This window comes from Pelobates fuscus, chromosome 6, assembly GCF_036172605.1.
Source record: "Pelobates fuscus isolate aPelFus1 chromosome 6, aPelFus1.pri, whole genome shotgun sequence".
Taxonomy (NCBI): Eukaryota; Metazoa; Chordata; class Amphibia; order Anura; family Pelobatidae; genus Pelobates; species Pelobates fuscus.
In genome coordinates, this window is record NC_086322.1 from 13931615 (window position 1) to 13953874 (window position 22260).

The 22260-nt window shown below is 42.7% G+C and overlaps 1 protein-coding gene across 8 annotated transcripts in view; it reads left to right on the forward strand.

Annotated features, from left to right (window-relative positions):
• DCTN1 (dynactin subunit 1) overlaps positions 1 to 22260 on the forward strand; it is a 120590-nt gene that overhangs the window by 77495 nt on the left and 20835 nt on the right. For 5 of the 8 annotated variants that reach the window (XM_063457532.1, XM_063457533.1, XM_063457535.1 and 2 more), the window contains 8 exons: positions 1943 to 1960; positions 4912 to 4932; positions 10345 to 10542; positions 15013 to 15210; positions 15508 to 15712; positions 16133 to 16211; positions 17026 to 17185; positions 21939 to 22043. In XM_063457532.1, the coding sequence (XP_063313602.1) occupies positions 1943 to 1960; positions 4912 to 4932; positions 10345 to 10542; positions 15013 to 15210; positions 15508 to 15712; positions 16133 to 16211; positions 17026 to 17185; positions 21939 to 22043 (984 nt within the window). Of the gene's footprint in view, positions 1 to 1555; positions 1961 to 4911; positions 4933 to 10344; positions 10543 to 15012; positions 15211 to 15507; positions 15713 to 16132; positions 16212 to 17025; positions 17186 to 21938; positions 22044 to 22260 lie in introns of those variants that run through there. The other 3 variants (XM_063457538.1, XM_063457539.1, XM_063457540.1) reach the window with 2 other exon arrangements.

Genomic DNA, 22260 nt, shown 5'->3' on the forward strand with positions numbered 1-22260 from the left:
TTACAATGTATAGAGTGCAGCCGGTGTTAGTTATTCAGTGTATTACAATGTATAGAGTGCAGCCGGTATTAGTGACATGGTGTATTACAATGTATAGAGTGCAGGCGGTATTAGTGATACAGTGTATTACAATGTACAGAGTGCAGCCGGTATTAGTGATACAGTGTATTACAATGTATAGAGTGCAGCCGGTGTTAGTGATAGTGTATTACAATGTATAGAGTGCAGCCGGTGTTAGTTATTCAGTGTATTACAATGTATAGAGTGCAGCCGGTGTTAGTGATACAGTGTATTACAATGTATAGAGTGCAGCCGGTGTTAGTGATACAGTGTATTACAATGTATAGAGTGCAGCCGGTATTAGTGACATGGTGTATTACAATGTATAGAGTGCAGCCGGTATTAGTGACATGGTGTATTACAATGTATAGAGTGCAGCCGGTATTAGTGACACAGTGTATTACAATGTATAGAGTGCAGCCGGTGTTAGTTATTCAGTGTATTACAATGTATAGAGTGCAGCCGGTATTAGTGACATGGTGTATTACAATGTATAGAGTGCAGCCGCTGTTAGTGATACGGTGTATTACAATGTATAGAGTGCAGCCACGGTTAGTGATACGGTGTATTACAATGTATAGAGTGCAGTCGCTGTTAGTGATACAGTGTATTACAATGTATAGGGTGCAGCCGCTGTTAGTGATACAGTATATTACAATGTATAGAGTGCAGCCGGTAATAGTGACACGGTGTATTACAATGTATAGAGTGCAGACGGTATTAGTGATATAGTGTATTACAATGTATAGAGTGCAGCCGGTATTAGTGATATAGTGTATTACAATGTATAGAGTGCAGCCGGTATTAGTGATATAGTGTATTACAATGTATAGAGTGCAGCCGGTATTAGTGACATGGTGTATTACAATGTATAGCGTGCAGCCGCTGTTAGTGATACAGTGTATTACAATGTATAGAGTGCAGCCGGTGTTAGTGATACAGTGTATTACAATGTATAGAGTGCAGCCGGTATTAGTGACATGGTGTATTACAATGTATAGAGTGCAGCCGGTATTAGTGACATGGTGTATTACAATGTATAGAGTGCAGCCGCTGTTAGTGATACAGTGTATTACAATGTATAGAGTGCAGCCGGTGTTAGTGATACGGTTTATTACAATGTATAGAGTGTAACCACAGTTAGTGATACAATGTATTATAAGGTACAGAGTGCATCCACGGCTAGTGATACAGTTTATTACAATGTACAGAGTGCAGCCACGGTTAGTGATACAGTGTATTACAATGTATAGGGTGCAGCTGCTGTTAGTGATACAGTGTTTTACAAGCTACAGAGTGCATCCACGGTTAGTGATACAGTGTTTTACAAGCTACAGAATGTAACCACGGTTAGTGATACAGTGTATTACAATGTATAGTGTTTTACTTTGTACATCTCTCTCATGCTCTTCTCATGTATCCTGGGCTGTCTGGCATTGAAAGGGTGCTGGTCCCTTTCAGGCTGAGGCGGGTTCGTTGCTAGGTAATCTCCTGCTCCTCCCCTTGCTTTGAAGGAAAAGCACACAAGCCATTAAGTGGTGGAAGGTCTGCCGGGGAGCTGGGAGCCGGAGAGTGGAGATAGAAGCAGGCTTGTACTGATTGATGATGTAATCTGTGCACGGGGCGGTGGTTAGAGAGCAGATTGGGGGGACTGTGTCATTACATCTTCCAGGATCCTGGCGTAGATATGGACATGCAACGCACAGGCAGACTGTGGCAAGCATAGCCTGCGTTTCCAAAGCCGATGGACTGCGGCCATTTGCAAGTCATTCTGGGAAGCCGGGCATACAAGCTGCAGTCTTGGGATTTTGTCTTTTAACCCTCTCTCTCTCTCTCTCCTGCGCTCCTTTTCTTACCTTGTCCTTGTGTGAAAATGAGACAGGCACCGACAACCCGGAAGGTACCCACTCCTGTGCCCACACTCCCCTTTATTTCACATCCCCTGCTACGCTTCTTGCCATGGTGTGTGTAGCTGTGCATACTGTGATGTGATGGTGCAATGTTGCATGCCCTCTGTCTGTCAGTGTGAAGCCGCTGCTCCCATTCACCCCATCTGCTATCACTGCTCATTTTATTTACTGCCGGACATTGTAAAGGTTCACTAGACAACATCTTGTATGTTTCCTTGTCCAGGGCTGTCCTAACGTGTTTATTCCAATTACTAAATCCTCATATTTCATATGTGCACAATCCGTGTGTTTTTATTCAGGTTAGGCTCTCAGGATGTCCGTATAATAAGTGGGTCTGTGCAGACATGTTAATGGCAGACTGTGTGTGTGTGTGTGTGTGTGTGAAATCTGCTTCACATTCCTTGGTGGAAACTTGCAGTATAATCCTATTATCAGCATTAATGTGGGCCATGGAGGATTGTAGCCTCAGGATGCTACAGACTGCAGGATGATACAGTGCTTTTTATCCCGGCAAAGTATTTTAATGGCTGGATTTGACAATGACTTTGGGCCTTAATTATATAACCCCATGACCCTGTATGTACTGCCGGCCCTGTCCGAAGGAAGCAGCTTATTGATAAGTGTCCGGCCAAGTCTGTGTTTCCACTGGATGGACCCTGTCTCTTGCTACTATCAGTACTGCTAAAATATAACCCACCTCAAAAAAATGCTTAAAATAAATCTGATCATAAAATTCCAACATAGTGTTAATGTTCCATGGACCTCAATATTATAAACACGTATTGCTTAACAAATATCCAGAAACATAACATAAATGGTGATATAATGTTATACTGTGCATCCTTCAGTCTGTACTTTAATGTTCAAATGAAATCTAAGAGCAGAAATGGCTCTCACAGCCCTTTGCATTAATGTTTTTGAAGAGGTGTAAAAAATGACTGAAATGGCCATGTAATGCTGCACACCTTTATTTCTTCTGTTTATCTTACTATTAAATGAGCCATGCCAGTAATCACAGCTAAAAACATGAAATGCACCTCTACCTGGACTATGGAATGCCCAAATGAGAGATTTAATGTTTGATCCTAGATTAGTGGAATCTTGTCAGTTTAATATCTTTTCTAATTCTTATCCTTCTAAAACCAGCAGCTCCCCACTGTCTCTACATATATACGGTTAGCTCATTAATAATGAATGTAGAAAGTTTCTGTGCGGCACATAGTCCACATGCTACAACACAGTAAGCCCATTGTAGTCCTGCTTGGTACATCCTGGTACAGCTTCGTACTCTGGCACAGAATAGGCCAAGTGGAATATGGCTGCAGTTTTCATTCCATGTATTTGTGCCTATGCTTTTGTTCAACATAGTAAATGCCCAGGGGCAGCAGTTACAGGTCCCCTTAAAGACTAGAGCCCTAAGATGGCATGTTGCATTACACTTTCTTGGTTCCTAATTTCTGTAAAATGTCCAATGACCCAGGAGGCCTTGTTAATTCCTGTACAACCTGCATTGCTTTCAAATATTGATTTCTAAATGGTCTGTGGTAGGAGACTGTTTGGAACCAGACAGGCTATTTTAGGATCAAGGAAATAGTCTCTATAGTGGTGAGTAGAAAATCGTTACCTTAGCTCAGAAAGCTAGGAGCCATGGCTGCTTAACATTAGATTCATCCCCCATTGCAGAGTTTTTGAATGTTGAAGATATGATTAAAGGGGAGTCACATGCTGGGGGTTCATCCTAAGAGAGGTATCCCCTGGCACTCACAGCCAGGCTAAGGTTCATAGGTACTCCTGTGGATACTGATTATTGACCTCTGCCAGGTCAGTGCTGATACTCTGTGATTGGTGGAAATAGTAGTTCTAAGGCTGTGCGGTAGCCTGTGATCTCGAATGAATTTGGCTACCTGACCAAGTTTTAACAGAATAGTGAAATCAAAAACTAAAGCCATTTCATGCTTTTTCTGTAAATTATATCTTTCCTTAATACAAAGCCAGTTGTCTAATTCATCTGCATTTGAAGGATAGACGTAGTTTAAATAGCACTGCTCCATTTATTTTGTGGATGGCAGTAAACAATCTTTAAACCTGCTAGCCCCTGGGAGCAGCTCTAGCTAAATCTGGGCTAAGCATTTGCTATGGTTTCTGGCCTTGCTTTTCTTTAGCACTGTTCAATTTAAAGGGATTTTTTTCCCCTGCCGGGATTAGCCTGGTCTCCTGGGCTGCTCAATAGGCTCTTTGTGTCCAAACCCTACTTAGCATGCCAGCCCAATATTTTTCCAGATAGGTGGAATGTGCAAGGTCAGCCTGTACCGTGCCCAGCTCCTACTGCTTGGACATTGTATTCACAACAAAAAAACCTCTCAAGGGCCTTTCACGAGCCTGGCACAAAAACTCTGCATGCATTGATTAATTCACACTAACACTCCCCAAAGTCTGACAGCAATTACCATAAACTTGTTTTAGGCTGTAACTCCCATCATACTTAGCCTGCTATCACTTGATTAGTTTGGCCATGAGCTTAATTCTCCCCATGTATCCTTCTATAGACATGGTGATGACATAATTCCCGGCAACTTCCCTTTTTAATTTAAACCACTGACAACACAAAGGAGCTCTGGAACATAACACATGAGATATATTGGCCTAGTTCAATATCTTTGTCTGATATTTCATGCTGCCAGGTTACCTCTTCATCTAGTACTTAATGAGTTAAACAGGGCCCAGCATGAATCTCATGAGCGACCACTTGGTGTGAGGGTTTCCTGCGGCGTCCTTTATGTTAGATGGAGTGTGACCTCTGTCCTGCTTACTTTACTGCTTGCTGTATCGGGCAGGATTTCATGTGTACTAACTGTCCTGCTGTCTTCTCTTCCTCTGCCTTCTTCCGATGCTACTCCTGTGTGTGTCTCTCTGCCTGTGACTGCCTCTGAACCGCTTGCAGATTACTACCCGCCGCCCCAAGGTGAGAGCTTGCTGCCGCCAGTCACTGCATGGAATCCTGAGCTTGCTGTCAACTTTTATCTGAGCATTATGGCCCTCCAGTGGTTGTTGGTTCAACTCGAAACATCCTCAGCTAGCTATTGCTGGAGGGCTGGTGTATGACGCTTCTGGTGTCTTTGTATTCTTTTATTTAAATGTCCTGTAGTGCACAGTGGATTGTTATAAGAATCCAATCATATCTAGTAACTGTACAAAAGTATCTTATCTAGCCCTGCTGTGGCACCTTACACAATCCAGGAGAATCAACATTGTCTAAAGTGAGATGGCCCACTATTACCTGGAGAAACATAGAGCATTAAAACAAGTAATCCATGTTTGAATATTTGTTATGAATTTATTCATCAGATACTCAAAAATTGTCTGGTAACTTCTGTGTCAGCCACTATAAGATGACCTTTACTATTCCTCTTAATGGCAGAACGTAATGTAGTGATGCTGTATGCCTCCTGTGTTGTGTTTTATTTTTGGTAAATTAGAAAATATTTAAAACATCAAGAAGGTGATGATGTGATGCTGTTTGTGGGGTGCTGTTTTTGTATAGTTATTCCTGTGATCTGGAGTCATGGGAGCTGTTTTAATGTCCTTTCTGTGAACCTGTCAACATTTTTGTCTATGGCCTGTCCCATGTTCTAGTTTAGGGGTATCATTTATACAGTCTGTCCCATGTTCTAGTTTAGGGGTATCATTTATACGGCCTGTCCCATGTTCTAGTTTAGGGGTAGCATTTATACGGTCTGTCCCATGTTCTAGTTTAGGGGTAGCATTTATACGGTCTGTCCCATGTTCTAGTTTAGGGGTAGCATTTATACGGTCTGTCCCATGTTCTAGTTTAGGGGTATCATTTATACGGCCTGTCCCATGTTCTAGTTTAGGGGTATCATTTATACAGTCTGTCCCATGTTCTAGTTTAGGGTTATCATTTGTCCGATCTGTCCCATGTTCTAGTTTAGGGGTATCATTTATACGGCCTGTCCCATGTTCTAGTTTAGGGGTATCATTTATACAGTCTGTCCCATGTTCTAGTTTAGGGGTATCATTTGTCCGATCTGTCCCATGTTCTAGTTTAGGGGTATCATTTATACAGTCTGTCCCATGTTCTAGTTTAGGGGTATCATTTGTCCGATCTGTCCCATGTTCTAGTTTAGGGGTATCATTTATACAGTCTGTCCCATGTTCTAGTTTAGGGGTATCATTTATACAGTCTGTCCCATGTTCTAGTTTAGGGGTATCATTTGTCCGATCTGTCCCATGTTCTAGTTTAGGGGTATCATTTATACAGTCTGTCCCATGTTCTAGTTTTGGGGTATTATTTGTACGATCTGTCCCATGTTCTAGTTTAGGGATGGCATTTATACGGTCTGTCCCATGTTCTAGTTTAGGGGTATCATTTATACGGTCTGTCCCATGTTCTAGTTTAGGGGTATCATTTGTCCGATCTGTCCCATGTTCTAGTTTAGGGGTATCATTTATACAGTCTGTCCCATGTTCTAGTTTAGGGGTATCATTTATACAGTCTGTCCCATGTTCTAGTTTAGGGGTATCATTTGTCCGATCTGTCCCATGTTCTAGTTTAGGGGTATCATTTATACAGTCTGTCCCATGTTCTAGTTTTGGGGTATCATTTGTACGATCTGTCCCATGTTCTAGTTTAGGGATGGCATTTATACGGTCTGTCCCATGTTCTAGTTTAGGGGTATCATTTATACGGTCTGTCCCATGTTCTAGTTTAGGGGTATCATTTATACGGTCTGTCCCATGTTCTAGTTTAGGGGTATCATTTGTCCGATCTGTCCCATGTTCTAGTTTAGGGGTATCATTTATACGGTCTGTCCCATGTTCTAGTTTAGGGGTATCATTTGTACGATCTGTCCCATGTTCTAGTTTAGGGGTATCATTTATACAGTCTGTCCCATGTTCTAGTTTAGGGATGGCATTTATACGGTCTGTCCCATGTTCTAGTTTAGGGATGGCATTTATACGGTCTGTCCCATGTTCTAGTTTAGGGCTATCATTTATACGGTATGTCCCATGTTCTAGTCTAGGGGTATTATTTATACGGTCTGTCCCATGTTCTAGTTTAGGGGTATCATTTGTCCGATCTGTCCCATGTTCTAGTTTAGGGGTATCATTTGTACGATCTGTCCCATGTTCTAGTTTAGGGGTATCATTTATACAGTCTGTCCCATGTTCTAGTTTAGGGTTAGCATTTATACGGTCTGTCCCATGTTCTAGTTTAGGGGTATCATTTATACGGTATGTCCCATGTTCTAGTTTAGGGATATCATTTATACGGTCTGTCCCATGTTCTAGTTTAGGGGTATCATTTATACGGCCTGTCCCATGTTCTAGTTTAGGGGTATCATTTATACGGTCTGTCCCATGTTCTAGTTTAGGGGTATCATTTATACAGTCTTTCCCATTGTCCAGTCTGGACGATTCTTTCTTTTTATCTGTCTTGCACTTCCAATGGTGTATGTGAGTTATATTGTTTGTCCCATTGCTACCAATCATATAATGTAAACTGGTTTTATCCATGTGTTGCGAGCGTAGAAATTTTTTTATTTTAATAAAAATGCACTTTTCATTTTTCATACGTAAATGGATTCTCTCCCAATGGGGTGCTATTTAATGCAAATTAGGATAGGTTCTTAGATGGGATATGCTAATTATATTCGCGCCTCAGGGATATTTCACCCAGAACTATTCCCTCCCCGAAGACTAACAGTGTCTTTGATAATCTCGATCACCCCTTAAATACCACGGACTACGCAATGCGCTTCGCTCATATTGACAGCCCTTGAATATTACATTAAAGCAGAAAGAGGCTGTTGAATAATAAAAACAGCATTTTTTGTAATATAAATAGAGAGAAAGTGGTGTGGGTTGCTGTCACAATTCACCATCTTCCTCTAGGAAGAGGCACGTGACAGAGATGGTATCATAATCCACTATACGCTGAATGCAGCGATGTTTTCCTAACACCATTCTATATCGTTACTGAATGCTTCTGCATACCCACTATTCTTCCATTTACCCCACCTACAATCCTTAGGCTGACTTCCTGTGTCCTTAAAGGGACCATAACCACTATATGCTGAAAACCGGAGATCCAGACACACCTTCCTCCCTGCCTACACGAATTAGAATTGCTAATACAGAGTTTCATTCTTATTTATGCCATTGCTTTGTTTTGTGTTGGCTGTCTTGCATAGCCAGTCTGTGACTTCCAGCTATGAATGCAAGTAATATTTGCTAATGTGGAAGTGTGAATTATGTGTTCAGACATATAAGTGTTTATTAAGCAGTAAAAGGGCTTTTAATGAAGAAGGAAAAAAAAAAGTGGATGATAAATTGTTAGCAAGCAACAACCATAATTGTGTTTACAACCAGGTAACCTGAAATTGTACAGAAATATCTTTGAAACAAATGCATACATAGACAAATATCCACGGCAGACTGTCAGGAGTCAGACTACGTGACAATGTCCCACGTTAAACTAAAACAAGAATCTAAACTACGTACATTCATAGAAACATAGAATGCGAAGGCAGATAAGAGCCATTTGGCCCATCTTGTCTGCCCAATTTTCTCAATACTTGCAGTTTAGTTTCTTATATCTAGGATACCGTTATGCCTATCCCATGCATGCTTAAACTCCCTCACTGTGTTAACCTTTACCACTTCAGCTGGAAGGCTATTCCATGCGTCCACTACCCTCTCAGTAAAGTAATATATACACCAAGAAGACCTTTATATTGCAAACAGTCAATAAGGGAGCCAAATAAAGTTGCGTATAGTGAGTGTGATAAGTCCACAAGTGCTGAACAAAGGGTCCCCTTAGTTAATGCTCCTTAGGAGGATCACGGGCAAAGCACGGGCAGTGAAATATCTCTAAATGAGTTCTGGGAGCAGGGATGAGATAACCGTCAGAAGCAATGCTGTCAGTAAGGACTGCAGACAGAAAAGGTAGAAGGAAAGACGAAGGAGAAGAAAGAAGTGCCAAGTAAGAGGAGCAGTAATTGGCACACTTTCCTCCTATAGCATGCGTTTCCAGTATTCTACCTTCGTACTCCACAACATACATAGTGTATGATAGCAGGCATTCTTCCATTCTCAGTGTATTGCATTTTACTTGTTGTTAATCGTATCTCGCTCCATTTACATTGTAACATCCATCTCTTATTCCGATCTCTGTACCTAAATGTATTACTTGTATGTTTGTGTATCCATTGTCCAACATTGTGTGAATTGTTGGTGGCAAATTAGCTGCTACCATTGAACATTAAATATCACGATATTTACTAGAAGAGTTTCAAGTGTCTAGAAACAGATTTTCAATGTTGGCGATGTATATATAAATCATATACAGTATTTTCCTTTTCTAGGTTTATCTAGCACATAACATATTGTAATGTGCATTGGTGTGTATCAGGGTATCAATTTACTAAAAATCTAGAATACATGTTATTGTATGTATAGTGGATATTCTGCTACCAGATGTGTTCTAGATCACATTCCTAATTGTGTCTTATCTGAATGAAATCTATATTTAGGTCATTGTCCCCTCTCTGTGCGTCATGTGGGCCTATTTTGGATGTATTCTAGATCATGGCCCAGTACATGCAGATTGTATTTTCTTTGGCTCATTCACGACTGCTTTCTCACTTCTTCTGTTAAATGTGTTCTAGGTCACGTTCCTCTGTGCACTGTGTTCAATCAGATGTATTCTAGATCAAAGACATATCTGTGTTCAGCTTCTAGATGTATTCTAGAATATACAGTATATATTGTGTATATGTAGTGCACATACCTTTTCTCTGATATAGTCTAGTCCTCCTCACTATATCCAGTCTCTGCCTGAGGTATTTTGGATCCCTGTCCTTTCTATGTACAGTGTATGGTCTGTTTCATTATGGTGTGTATCTATCTGTCAGATATGCAATGCAGTACATCCAGCATTATAACTTGCACCATTCCATATATAAAAAAAAAGGTAAATTAAATCTGTTCACGTAAGAGACTATATTATTCATTAAACTTGGAAAGCTATCTCAAACTTTTGAGTTCTGACAGATCCTGTTATCCTCTCCTTTCTACTTCATCGGTTCCTATTCTTCAGATGTTTAGGAAGCTGTGCAGTTTTATTCATTATGGGAATAATATGATTATTATCTACATGCAATGCTGATCAAAGCTTAGATATTGTAGATTATGTGCTTCCATATTATGGTCTGCTCTGCTCATGATTATAAAACACAAATAATGATATTTATTTAGAAGGTTACTCCAGTGCTGTGTTGGAGTAGGTCTTTCTATGCTTACTTATCTAATGAATGAGTAATGACTTTCTTGCTGGATAATGTTTGCTTGCCAGCCTACTCGGCCCTCCAGTTCAGCAGCCTCCAGTGGAACTGCAGGGGCCTCTGGCTCTGCATCTGCATCATGTGGAGAGATCAGCAGCAGCGAACCCAGTACTCCGGCCCAGACACCGCTGGCAGCGCCCGTCATCCCCTCACCCTCTTCTGCTCTCACCTCGCCGGTGGCCCCACTTCCAACACCGGGGCCAAGCAAGGTAAAATATCTACTTAACATATATCAGTGATATCTGTTCTCTTCCACCATGCTATTATTATGTCCTTAATGAACAATAAATGTTGCCTAGTAGATACACCAGGACTTGAAGTCAGCTAAAAAAAAAAGTAAGGAGCCAGTTTTTTTTTAGTTTTTTTTTTTTTTTAAACTGACAACAAGAAAAATGCAATTCTTAAGAGGACATTATAGTCACCAGAACCACTACAGCTTAATGCAGTTGTTCTAGTGTGTATAGCCTGTCCATGCAGGCTTTTCAATGTAAACATTGCCTTTTCAGAGAAACGTAACCTAATAACACCTATAGTGACAGTCACTCAGACGGCCACTAGTGGGTCCTGGGACAGCATCTATGTTCAGCATCTCTATGAGAGGATGCTGATTGGCGCAGTGCTTTGTCCTATGTGAAAGCATTGGCTTAGCTGAGATCATAAAGATTGATGATCTCAGACATGGAGAAGGGACCAGGTGTGGGGGATAACTTGAGCAAAAACACCTTTCCCATGCGATTTGATGGGGTGTCACCTAAACAGACATCCAGACAGACACACACTCTCTCTCTCTCTCTCTCTGACAGACACACACACACTCTCTCACTCTGACAGACACACACACACACACACACACTCTCTCACTCTGACAGACACACACACTCTCTCACTCTGACAGACACACACACACTCTCTCACTCTGACAGACACACACACTCTCTCACTCTGACAGACACACACACACTCTCACTCTGACAGACACACACACACTCTCTCACTCTGACAGACACACACACACTCTCTCACTCTGACAGACACACACACACTTTCACTCTGACAGACACACACACTCTCTCACTCTGACAGACACACACACACTCTCTCACTCTGACAGACACACACACACTCTCTCACTCTGACACACACACACACTCTCTCACTCTGACACACACACACACTCTCTCACTCTGACACACACACACACACTCTCTCACTCTAACAGACACACACACACTCTCTCACTCTGACAGACACACACACACTCTCTCACTCTGACAGACACACACACACACTCTAACTCTGACACACACACACACACACTCTCACTCTGACACACACACACACTCTCTCACTCTGACAGACACACACACACTCTCTCACTCTGACAGACACACACACACTCTCTCACTCTGACAGACACACACACACTCTCTCACTCTGACAGACACACACACACACACACTCTCTCACTCTGACAGACACACACACACTCTCTCACTCTGACAGACACACACACACTCTCTCACTCTGACGGACACACACACACTCTCTCACTCTGACGGACACACACACACTCTCTCACTCTGACAGACACACACACACTCTCTCACTCTGACAGACACACACACACTCTCTCACTCTGACAGACACACACACACTCTCTCACTCTGACAGACACACACACACTCTCTCACTCTGACTGACACACACACAGACTCTCACTCTGACTGACACACACACACACACTCTCACTCTGACAGATACACACACACTCTCACTCTGACAGATACACACACACTTTCACTCTGACAGACACACACACACACTTTCACTCTGACAGACACACACACACTCTCTCACTCTGACAGACACACACACACTCTCTCACTCTGACACACACACACACTCTCTCACTCTGACACACACACACACTCTCTCACTCTAACAGACACACACACACTCTCTCACTCTGACAGACACACACACACTCTCTCACTCTCTCACTCTGACAGACACACACACACACTCTCTCACTCTCTCACTCTGACAGACACACACACTCTCTCACTCTGACAGACACACACACTCTCTCACTCTGACAGACACACACACTCTCTCACTCTGACAGACACACACACTCTCTCACTCTGACAGATACACACACACACACACTCTCTCACTCTGACAGATACACACACACACACTCTCACTCTGACAGATACACACACACACACTCTCACTCTGACAGACACACACACACACACTCTCACTCTGACAGACACACACACACACTCTCACTCTGACAGACACACACACACACACTCTCACTCTGACAGACACACACACACACTCTCACTCTGACAGACACACACACACTCTCACTCTGACAGACACACACACACACACTCTCACTCTGACAGACACACACACACACACTCTCACTCTGACAGATACACACACATTCTCACTCTGACAGATACACACACACTCTCACTCTGACAGATACACACACACTCTCACTCTGACAGACACACACACACACTCTCACTCTGACAGACACACACACACACTCTCACTCTGACAGACACACACACACACACTCACTCTCACTCTGACAGACACACACACACTCTCACTCTGACAGACACACACACTCTCACTCTCACTTTGACAGACACACACACACTCTCACTCTGACAGACACACACACACACTTCCACTCTGACAGACACACGCACACACTCTCACTCTGACAGACACACACTCACTCTCTCACTCTGACAGACACACACACTCTCTCACTCTGACAGACACACACACACTCTCTCACTCTGACAGACACACACTCTCTCACTCTGACAGAGACACACACTCTCTCACTCTGACAGACACACACACTCTCTCACTCTGACAGACACACACACACACTCTCACTCTGACACACACACACACACACTCTCACTCTGACACACACACACTCTCTCACTCTGACAGACACACACACACTCTCTCACTCTGACAGACACACACACACTCTCTCACTCTGACAGACACACACACACTCTCTCACTCTGACAGAGACACACACTCTCTCACTCTGACAGACACACACACACTCTCACTCTGACACACACACACACACACTCTCACTCTGACACACACACACACTCTCTCACTCTGACAGACACACACACACTCTCTCACTCTGACAGACACACACACACTCTCTCACTCTGACAGACACACACACACTCTCTCACTCTGACAGACACACACACACTCTCTCACTCTGACAGACACACACACACTCTCTCACTCTGACAGACACACACACACTCTCTCACTCTGACGGACACACACACACTCTCTCACTCTGACAGACACACACACACTCTCTCACTCTGACAGACACACACACACTCTCTCACTCTGACAGACACACACACACTCTCTCACTCTGACTGACACACACACAGACTCTCACTCTGACTGACACACACACACACACTCTCACTCTGACAGATACACACACACTCTCACTCTGACAGATACACACACACTCTCTGACAGACACACACACACACTCTCACTCTGACAGACACACACTCACTCTCTCACTCTGACAGACACACACACTCTCTCACTCTGACAGACACACACACACTCTCTCACTCTGACTGACACACACACACTCTCTCACTCTGACACACACACACACTCTCACTCTGACAGATACACACACTCTCTGACAGACACACACACACACTCTCACTCTGACAGACACACACACTCTCACTCTGACAGACACACACACACACACTCTCACTCTGACAGACACACACACACACACTCTCACTCTGACAGACACACACACACACACTCTCACTCTGACAGACACACACACACACTTTCACTCTGACAGACACACACACACACACACTTTCACTCTGACAGACACACACATTTTCTTACTCAGAAGTTGACATTTTTATTTTAATTTATGTTCACCCTGCCCCCCCACCTTTAGGAGAGCTGAAGTGGATCCCTTCCCTGGGGTTCAATGTGGCTTCTCTTTTATCCTTCTGCAGTTTCTAAAAAGCGCTTGAGGGAAAAGAGAGGAACTGCAGGAAGATTATTGCTGCCATGCTCGCAGCCTCCTTGTTACCTCAGCCGGCCAGCTCCAATACTGCCACAGGCAGCGGCCTTCGCTGAAGAGATGGCAAATGCCAGGCGCCAGAACAAAATTTCTAGTCGCCATGTCGACTTGGCGCCTAGGATTTGCTGAGCCCTGAGATACACTGATTAGCCATAACATTAAAACCACTGACAGATGACATGACAAACAAGAGCCAGATAGTGAGTGCTAGAACAACAAATTCGATCCATGGATGCCCCACCTCGCAATGTGTTGGTGCCAAATACCACAGGACACTTCCAGAGGTCTTGTGGAGTCCATGCCTCACTGCATCAGACCTGTAATGGCAGCACAACCTGTAACAAAATTAGGCTACACAATATTAGGCTTGTGGTTTTAATGTTGTTGCTGATCTATGTATATGTTCAATAAATTGACTTATAGGAGTCATGTCATATTGAGTCTGTACCAGAATAGGTTTGGGTTCTCATTATGGGGGCACCTTCCAGTTTGTACCTTTTGTTATTGTTTTTCCCCTTTGCTGCAGGAAGAGGAGAATCTGCGAGCCCAGGTCAAAGACTTGGATGAGAAACTGGAGACCTTAAAGATGAAGCGGGCTGAGGACAAGTCTAAACTGAAGGAGTTGGAAAAATCTAAACTTCAGCTGGAACAGCTGCAAGAATGGAAGAGCAAGATTCAAGAGCAACAAGCAGACCTCCAGCGGCAGCTCAAGGAAGCCAAGAAGGTGAGATATGACTCCCGTTGTCTGCATATTTTATCAATGATACTTGTCTTAAAGCACATGTAAAATAGTCAAGACACATACTCAAAAACATACGCAGATAAAATCAGCGCAGGTAAACTAGGCCAGTTATGCATCAGCAGTATTCTATTTATTTGCCACTTCTCCTTGGGTGCCTACACCTCTATAACCATTAACTGGAGAACACAATTGGAGTTCTGTGCATCTTTTTACTTTAAAAGGACACGTCTGTTCTTGTTAAACAGCCAGTACAGTGTATAAGCGAGTTAATGTTTACAGGAAGCCAAAGAGGCTCAAGAAGCTCGAGAACGTTACATGGAGGAGATGTCTGACACTGCTGACGCCATTGAGATGGCCACTCTTGACAAAGAGATGGCAGAAGAGCGAGCAGAATCCTTGCAGCAGGAAGTTGAGACCTTGAAAGAGAAGGTGGAGGAACTCACCATGGACCTTGAGATCATAAAGCATGAAATAGAAGAGAATGGTAATTTATGAATTTATGAAAAACTGTTGGAAAAAAATATGGCAAGTATAGTTGGATGGTGGGGTTAATGTCTTCCTTGTCTTTTCAGATTGATATGGTTATACACTATCTTGACTTGCATTTGTTACTCAGGAGATGATATTTTAATTTATATTTCATCTTTGCTGTCACAGAATAAATTGACGTTAAGAAATAATAAATATTCCATACTTACTAAATAATTTGAATTGTAGTAAGTGTAGACTATTTATTATACAGTAGAAGCATGGGATGGCCTGTTAGTGAATTAGGACTGCAGGCCTAGGATTGTCTGCAATCCGTCCAGGATTGGAAGTTACATGAAGAACTGTTGCATAGTTATTTAAAGTAGATAGCGCTATGTGATTGTGGTGCTTCATGCAGTATTTCCTTTGACCTCAGGTTCAGATGGAGCTGCGTCCAGTTATCAGGTCAAACAACTGGAGGAACAGAACACCCGACTAAAGGAAGCTCTGGTCAGGTAAATCTTCCACTATTCGTTCAGTTTGTTTGTTGTGGATTTTCAATCCGCACAGTCACCCATCACCAAACATGACAGCGACCATGACTTGGGAGATTGCAGAACGCATCCACAGTGCAAATTTGTGAATCCATTGCTTGATAACTGTGAATAGCCGAGTGCACCTTTTGATAGCAGTGTGAACCCTGGAATTGCTGAGTGTTCCCTATGTTAGCAGTAGATAGCAGTGTGAACCCTAGAATAGCTGAGTGCACCCCATGTTAGCAACAGTTGGCAGTGTGAACCCTAACATTGCTGAATGCACCCTATGTTAGCAGCAGTTGGCGGTGTTGAACCCTGGAATAGCTGAGTGCACCCTATGTTAGCAGCAGTTGGCGGTGTGAACCCTGGAATTGCGGAGTGCACCATATGTTAGCAGTAGATAGCAGTGTGAATCCTGGATTTGCTGAGTGTCCCCTATGTTAGCAGCAGTTGGCGGTGTGAACCTTGCAATTGCTGAGTGCACCCTATGTTAGCAGCAGTTGGCGGTGTGAACCTTGCAATTGCTGAGTGCACCCTATGTAAGCAGCAGTTGGCGGTGTGAACCTTGGAATTGCTGAGTGCACCCTATGTTAGCAGCAGTTGGCAGTGTAAACCCTGGAATTGCTGAGTGCACTGTATGTTAGCATCAGTTGGCAGTGTAAACCCTGCACCCTATGTTAGCAGCAGTTGGCGGTGTTGAACCCTGGAATTGCTGAATGCACCCTATGTTAGCAGTAGATAGCAGTGTGAACCCTGGAACCATGATTTATTGTCACATATCTGATATTTGCAGGATGCGAGATCTGTCAGCCTCTGAGAAGCAGGAACACGTCAAGGTTCAGAAACAGTTGGAGAAAAAAAATACTGAGCTAGACACGTTAAGGCAGCATAAAGAGAAGCTACAGGAGGAGGGGTCTCAAATGGAGAAGACCATCGATGAATTGAAGGAACAGGTTAGTGCTTTATGATGAGCACAAGTTATTAAATAAAATCAGTTCTTCCCTGTCCCAGGGTCATCTGTGATTTGAGACCTGGGAATCATGAAAAGGGATTTAATTAGATCCCCTGCTTCCTGACTGATTAAAGTATTTATCCCCTTTCTTTAGGGCTTTACGTTGCCACCTACTAAAGAGAAGAAGATGTAATATAGTTTTCTGCACTATGGTCCTAACATTTTATTTCACGAAACAAGACCTCATAGGGTACACTTTTGCAGTTTGTGGGTATGATATGACCACATATACTGACTCCTGGGCTAGAAAGGACAAGCACACAATCTGTAAAGAAAAATAGACTAACCCAACCACGAGGTATAAATCAGGCTTGCACTAGACATTGAAGTAAATCACATTAAAGCAGCTCTAATCTACTTATATATAGCTCCCTGTGTCTGAATATGTGTGCTCTAGTTTTCAGTAAATGTGGGGACTAATTTTCCTCATGAGCAGAGCTTAAAGCAAAGTTCGGTTTACTCACAATCCATCAGTAAGCTGAATACCACAAAAGGGCGAACAGCAGACATGATAGGCACAGGAGAAAAAATGGATGCACCCAGATATTAGGATCTGGCACAAGGAAAACAAGATAAATAGAGGCAAGTGGAAAGGGAGATGGTATAATCATTTCGATACAGGGGGCCGCTTTAATAATAAACGCTGCAGGCTCCCGGTATGAACAGGAATGCCTGTACCAACAATCAGAGAGCCTATTGGCTGTCTCTACAGATCATTTAGTTCTCAGATTGCTGGCTGCCATCACAAAGAATCCCACACAGGGCCCACGCAGAGACATTTTACTTTGGTTAAACTGTGTTGTTTCATTGCATCACTTAGTGGAGTCAATATAGAGTTTATTCAATTAACCCCTTAACGACACTTGACTGAAATTTTTCGTCAATGCAGACCTACCCTTAAGGACGATTGATAGAAAATTTCCATCAATTACTAAAGTTAACGCCAGATCGCGGCAATCGTGGGGTTAACTCTGTTGCTGGATGCCTCGGCGTGTGAGGAATACCAGCAACAGCCAATAGCGCTGTCCCAGCACATGTGATCGCTGTGACATCCAGTCACAGTGCTGCTGGGACTTCTGATCCTCCTCCCTCCACCTCTGTGTGTGTTTAGAAGTGGAGAGAGACGGATCGTTTGCAACTTTGTGTCCCTGGCCGACACAAAGTGTTTTAGCGTTTAAAAAAAAAAAAACATTACCTCCTTTACCTGTAAAAATTAACAAGGATTGACCCTTTGATCCCTGACAGCAGTGATCACAATACTGATCACAGTACTTACTGTGATCAGAGTTTTTTGGGGGGATTTTAGAAAGTTCTTAAAAGTATAAAAAAAAAAAAGTTAAAAAAAAAAGTAGTTTATTTTAAGTCAAAGCATTTCTGCTTTCCTAGGTGTAAGCACTGTGTTTAGCGGTGATCTGATTTCTGTTTTTACCGACAGGGGTTCATTTTTTTTTTAAAGTTTTTAAAAATTATTAAGAGTTTTAAAAAAGTATTAAAAAAAGTTCAGAAAACAAAAAAAGTATAAAAAAAAGTTTAAAAAAGAATACGTTATTTAGTTAAAGTTAATTTTAAGCTTTGACCATGCTTAGAAGGTTTAGTGCCGAGGAGGCATATAATATATTAGCAGCCGACTCAGAGGCAACCGACACTGCCTCAGAGAGTGCAGAGGGTGACTATGTGCCAGACACAGATGGAGAAAGTGACGATACCCCTGGCACTGCTCCTGGCGCTGATATCTGGGTGCCCCCTAACAATTTTGTCCCCGACATCCCTCTGTTCACTGCGACTCCTGGTATTCAGGGAGACGTGACCAGCTATAACTCCCAGGATTTTATGGAGCTGTTCCTTGGGGATGATTTTTTAGGGCAGATAGTTACACAAACAAATATTTATGCAGCGCAGTATCTGGCACAAAATGCAGCAAGTCACCTTGCCACAAAAGGGAGCTGGTACCCCACCAGTGTGCCAGAGTTAAAACAGTTTTGGACACTAACCATGGGAATTATGAAAAAGCCCAGGATCCGAATGTACTGGTCCAAAAACCCAGTATGCAATACCTCCATTTTCTCTCAGACCATGAGTAGGCCCAGATACGAATCAGTACTGCGTTTTCTGCACTTCAATGATAATTCGAAGTGCCACCCTAGAGATCATGCGCAGTATGATAAACTTTATAAAATCCGCCCCTTAATTAATCATTTTAATAAAGAATTTGGCATAATTTATACTCCCTAAAAGAATATATGTATTGACGAGTCCCTCATGAAGTACAAGGGTAGACTTGGGGTTCAAGCAATACATCCCAGCCAAAAGATCCTGGTATGGCATCAAGCTATATAAGTTATGTTAAAGTAGCAGTGGGTATGTTTATACCTTCAGAGTATATGAAGGTAAAGATAGCCACCGGGATCCCCCAGGTTGCCCTGATGTAGTTGGGACCAGCGGAAAAATAGTTTGGGATCTAATGAACCCGCTACTGAACAAGGGGTACCACCTCTACCTTGATAATTATTACAATAGCATACCCCTCCAAAAAATGCTATTTTGTTTTGAAACTTTGGTCTGCAGCACTATCCTCAAGACACGCACTAGCTTCCCCAAGCTTTCTCATTGTATTGTCAAAATATTTGAGCTTCAGCATCATGATCATAGCTTCCAGTGAACAGTTTGTCTTGATTTCCTGTAATACGGATTTATTGGATCTTCTTGCAATCCAAGGGATTCTAAGCAGTTTTCGCCAACACCACAGTTCCAAGGTATCAATTCTACGACGCTCAGCCTTCTTTATAGTCCAGCTCTCACATCCGTATGTTACTACTGGGAATACCATAGTTCGGACTATGCGGACCTTTGTTGATAGTGTAATATCTTTAGTTTTTACCAGCTTGTCCAAGCTTGCCATAGCTTTCCTCCCCCGAATCAAACGCCTTTTAATTTCATGACTGCAGTCACCATCTGAAGAGATCTTGGATCACAGGAAAATAAAATCTGTCACTGCCTTCACTTCTTCCTTATCTATTTTCCAGGAACTAAGATTGCTGTTTGCCATGATCTTAGTCTTTTTAACGTCAAGCAGCAAGCCAACTTTTGCACTCTCTTCTTTTACCCTCATCGATAGGTCCTTTAGTTCCTCCTCCCTTTCAGCCATCAGAGTAGTATCGTCCGCGTATCTGAGGTTGTTGATATTTCTTCCAGCAATATCGATTCCAGCTTTGGATTCATCCAGCCCAGCCTTACGCATTATGTATTCCGCATATATATAAGTTAAATAAATAAGGTGACAATATACAACCTTGTCACACTCCTTTCCCAATCTCGAACCATTCTGTTGTCCCATGTTCGGTTCTGACTGTGACTTCTTGGTCCACATACGGATTCCTCAGGAGGCAAATGAGATGATCTGATACTCCCATCTCTTTAAGAACTTGCCACATGTTGTTGTGATCCACACAGTCAAAGGCTTTAGAATAGTCTATGAAGCAGAAGTGTTTTTTCTGGAACTCTATGGCTTTCTCTATTATCCATCGTACATTGGCAAATTGATCTCTTGTGCCTCGTCCTCTGCGGAACCCAGCTTGTACACCTGGTAATTTGAGTCAAGCTTGTAGGATTTTAAGAATTAACTTGCTGACATGTGAAATTAGTGCAATTGTTCGATAATTGGAGCACTCTTTGGCATTGCCTTTTTTTAGGATTGGGATGTAGACTGACCTTTTCAAGCTTTTTGGCCAATGTTGAGTTTTCCAAGTGTATCCATATATAGTTATCTTAGCAAAATTACTGTGTGGGTTGCTAGTTCCTTCTCCAGTGGACCGCGATTTGTCTGACTTCTCTGCTATGACCTGCCCATCTTGGGTGCCCCTACATGGTATAGTTCATAGCTTCATTGAAGTACACAAGCAAGGTAGTGTTCCAGAAGGGGTGTAATAATTAGCTTAATTCAAATATGATGTCGTTGTCTTTGCTCTTTCAATAGAATGTTTCTTGGATAGAGTCGCCCTTACTGGCATAAATTAAGCTACCAAACAATAGACTCCAAGGCAGCCCAATCCTCCTCCTGGAAGGTTTACAGCATCACAGGGGCTAGGCTGAGGAAGGACTTCAGCGGCGTGCTGATGTTAGTCGAATTTTATATCTAAAATTTACATCAGCAGCTTAGAACTCTAGTCCTGAGCAGCTAATGATGCTGCTGGAGGTGATGATACACATCTGGAAGCAAACCTGAATAGATCCGAAACACATAGACATACAGACTCCAAGCACCATGACTACTTCAAATCACTGAAGTGGTCATGGTGCTTGGAGAAGCCCTCGAAGGTTAGGGGATGGAATAAAGCAGTTTAAATGTACACTATAGTCACCAGAACAACTACAGACTACAGCTTAATGAAGTTGTTCTGTTGTCAATGATGTATTCCTGCAGGTTTTTATTGTGATGGGGTCAGGGACATAAATAGTGATTTTTACCAGTATAGTGTTTATGTTCCTGACACTATAGTGTTACTTTAAGGCTAATTATCATAAGCCGTGTTTACATGGAGGTCAGTGTATGAAGCTATATTCCCTCTATACTAAGCAATGTCCTGTAGTGAGCGTTCATGCGATAGTCAGAGCCATGACATGAATTGTAAGTGTAGTGATGAAATGACTAGTAATCCCTCATCTAGTCACCTAGGCCTCTGACTCTTGTTTTATAGGTAGATGCAGCTCTTGGAGCTGAAGAGATGGTGGAGACTCTGGCTGAAAGGAACCTGGATCTAGAAGAGAGAGTGCGCGAGCTGCGGGAGACCGTCAGTGATTTGGTAAGCGAGTTAGATGTGTCACATGAAAACTAAAACTCAGACCACTGCTATGTGAGCTCTCACTCACACACATACTGTATGCATGTTACTGCCTCTTCTACTCAGCACCCCATGTATAGTACATAAACCATCACTCTGCATCATTCACACACACTCTGTGTATAGTACATAAACCATCACTCTGCTTCATTCACACACACCGTGTGTACAGTACATA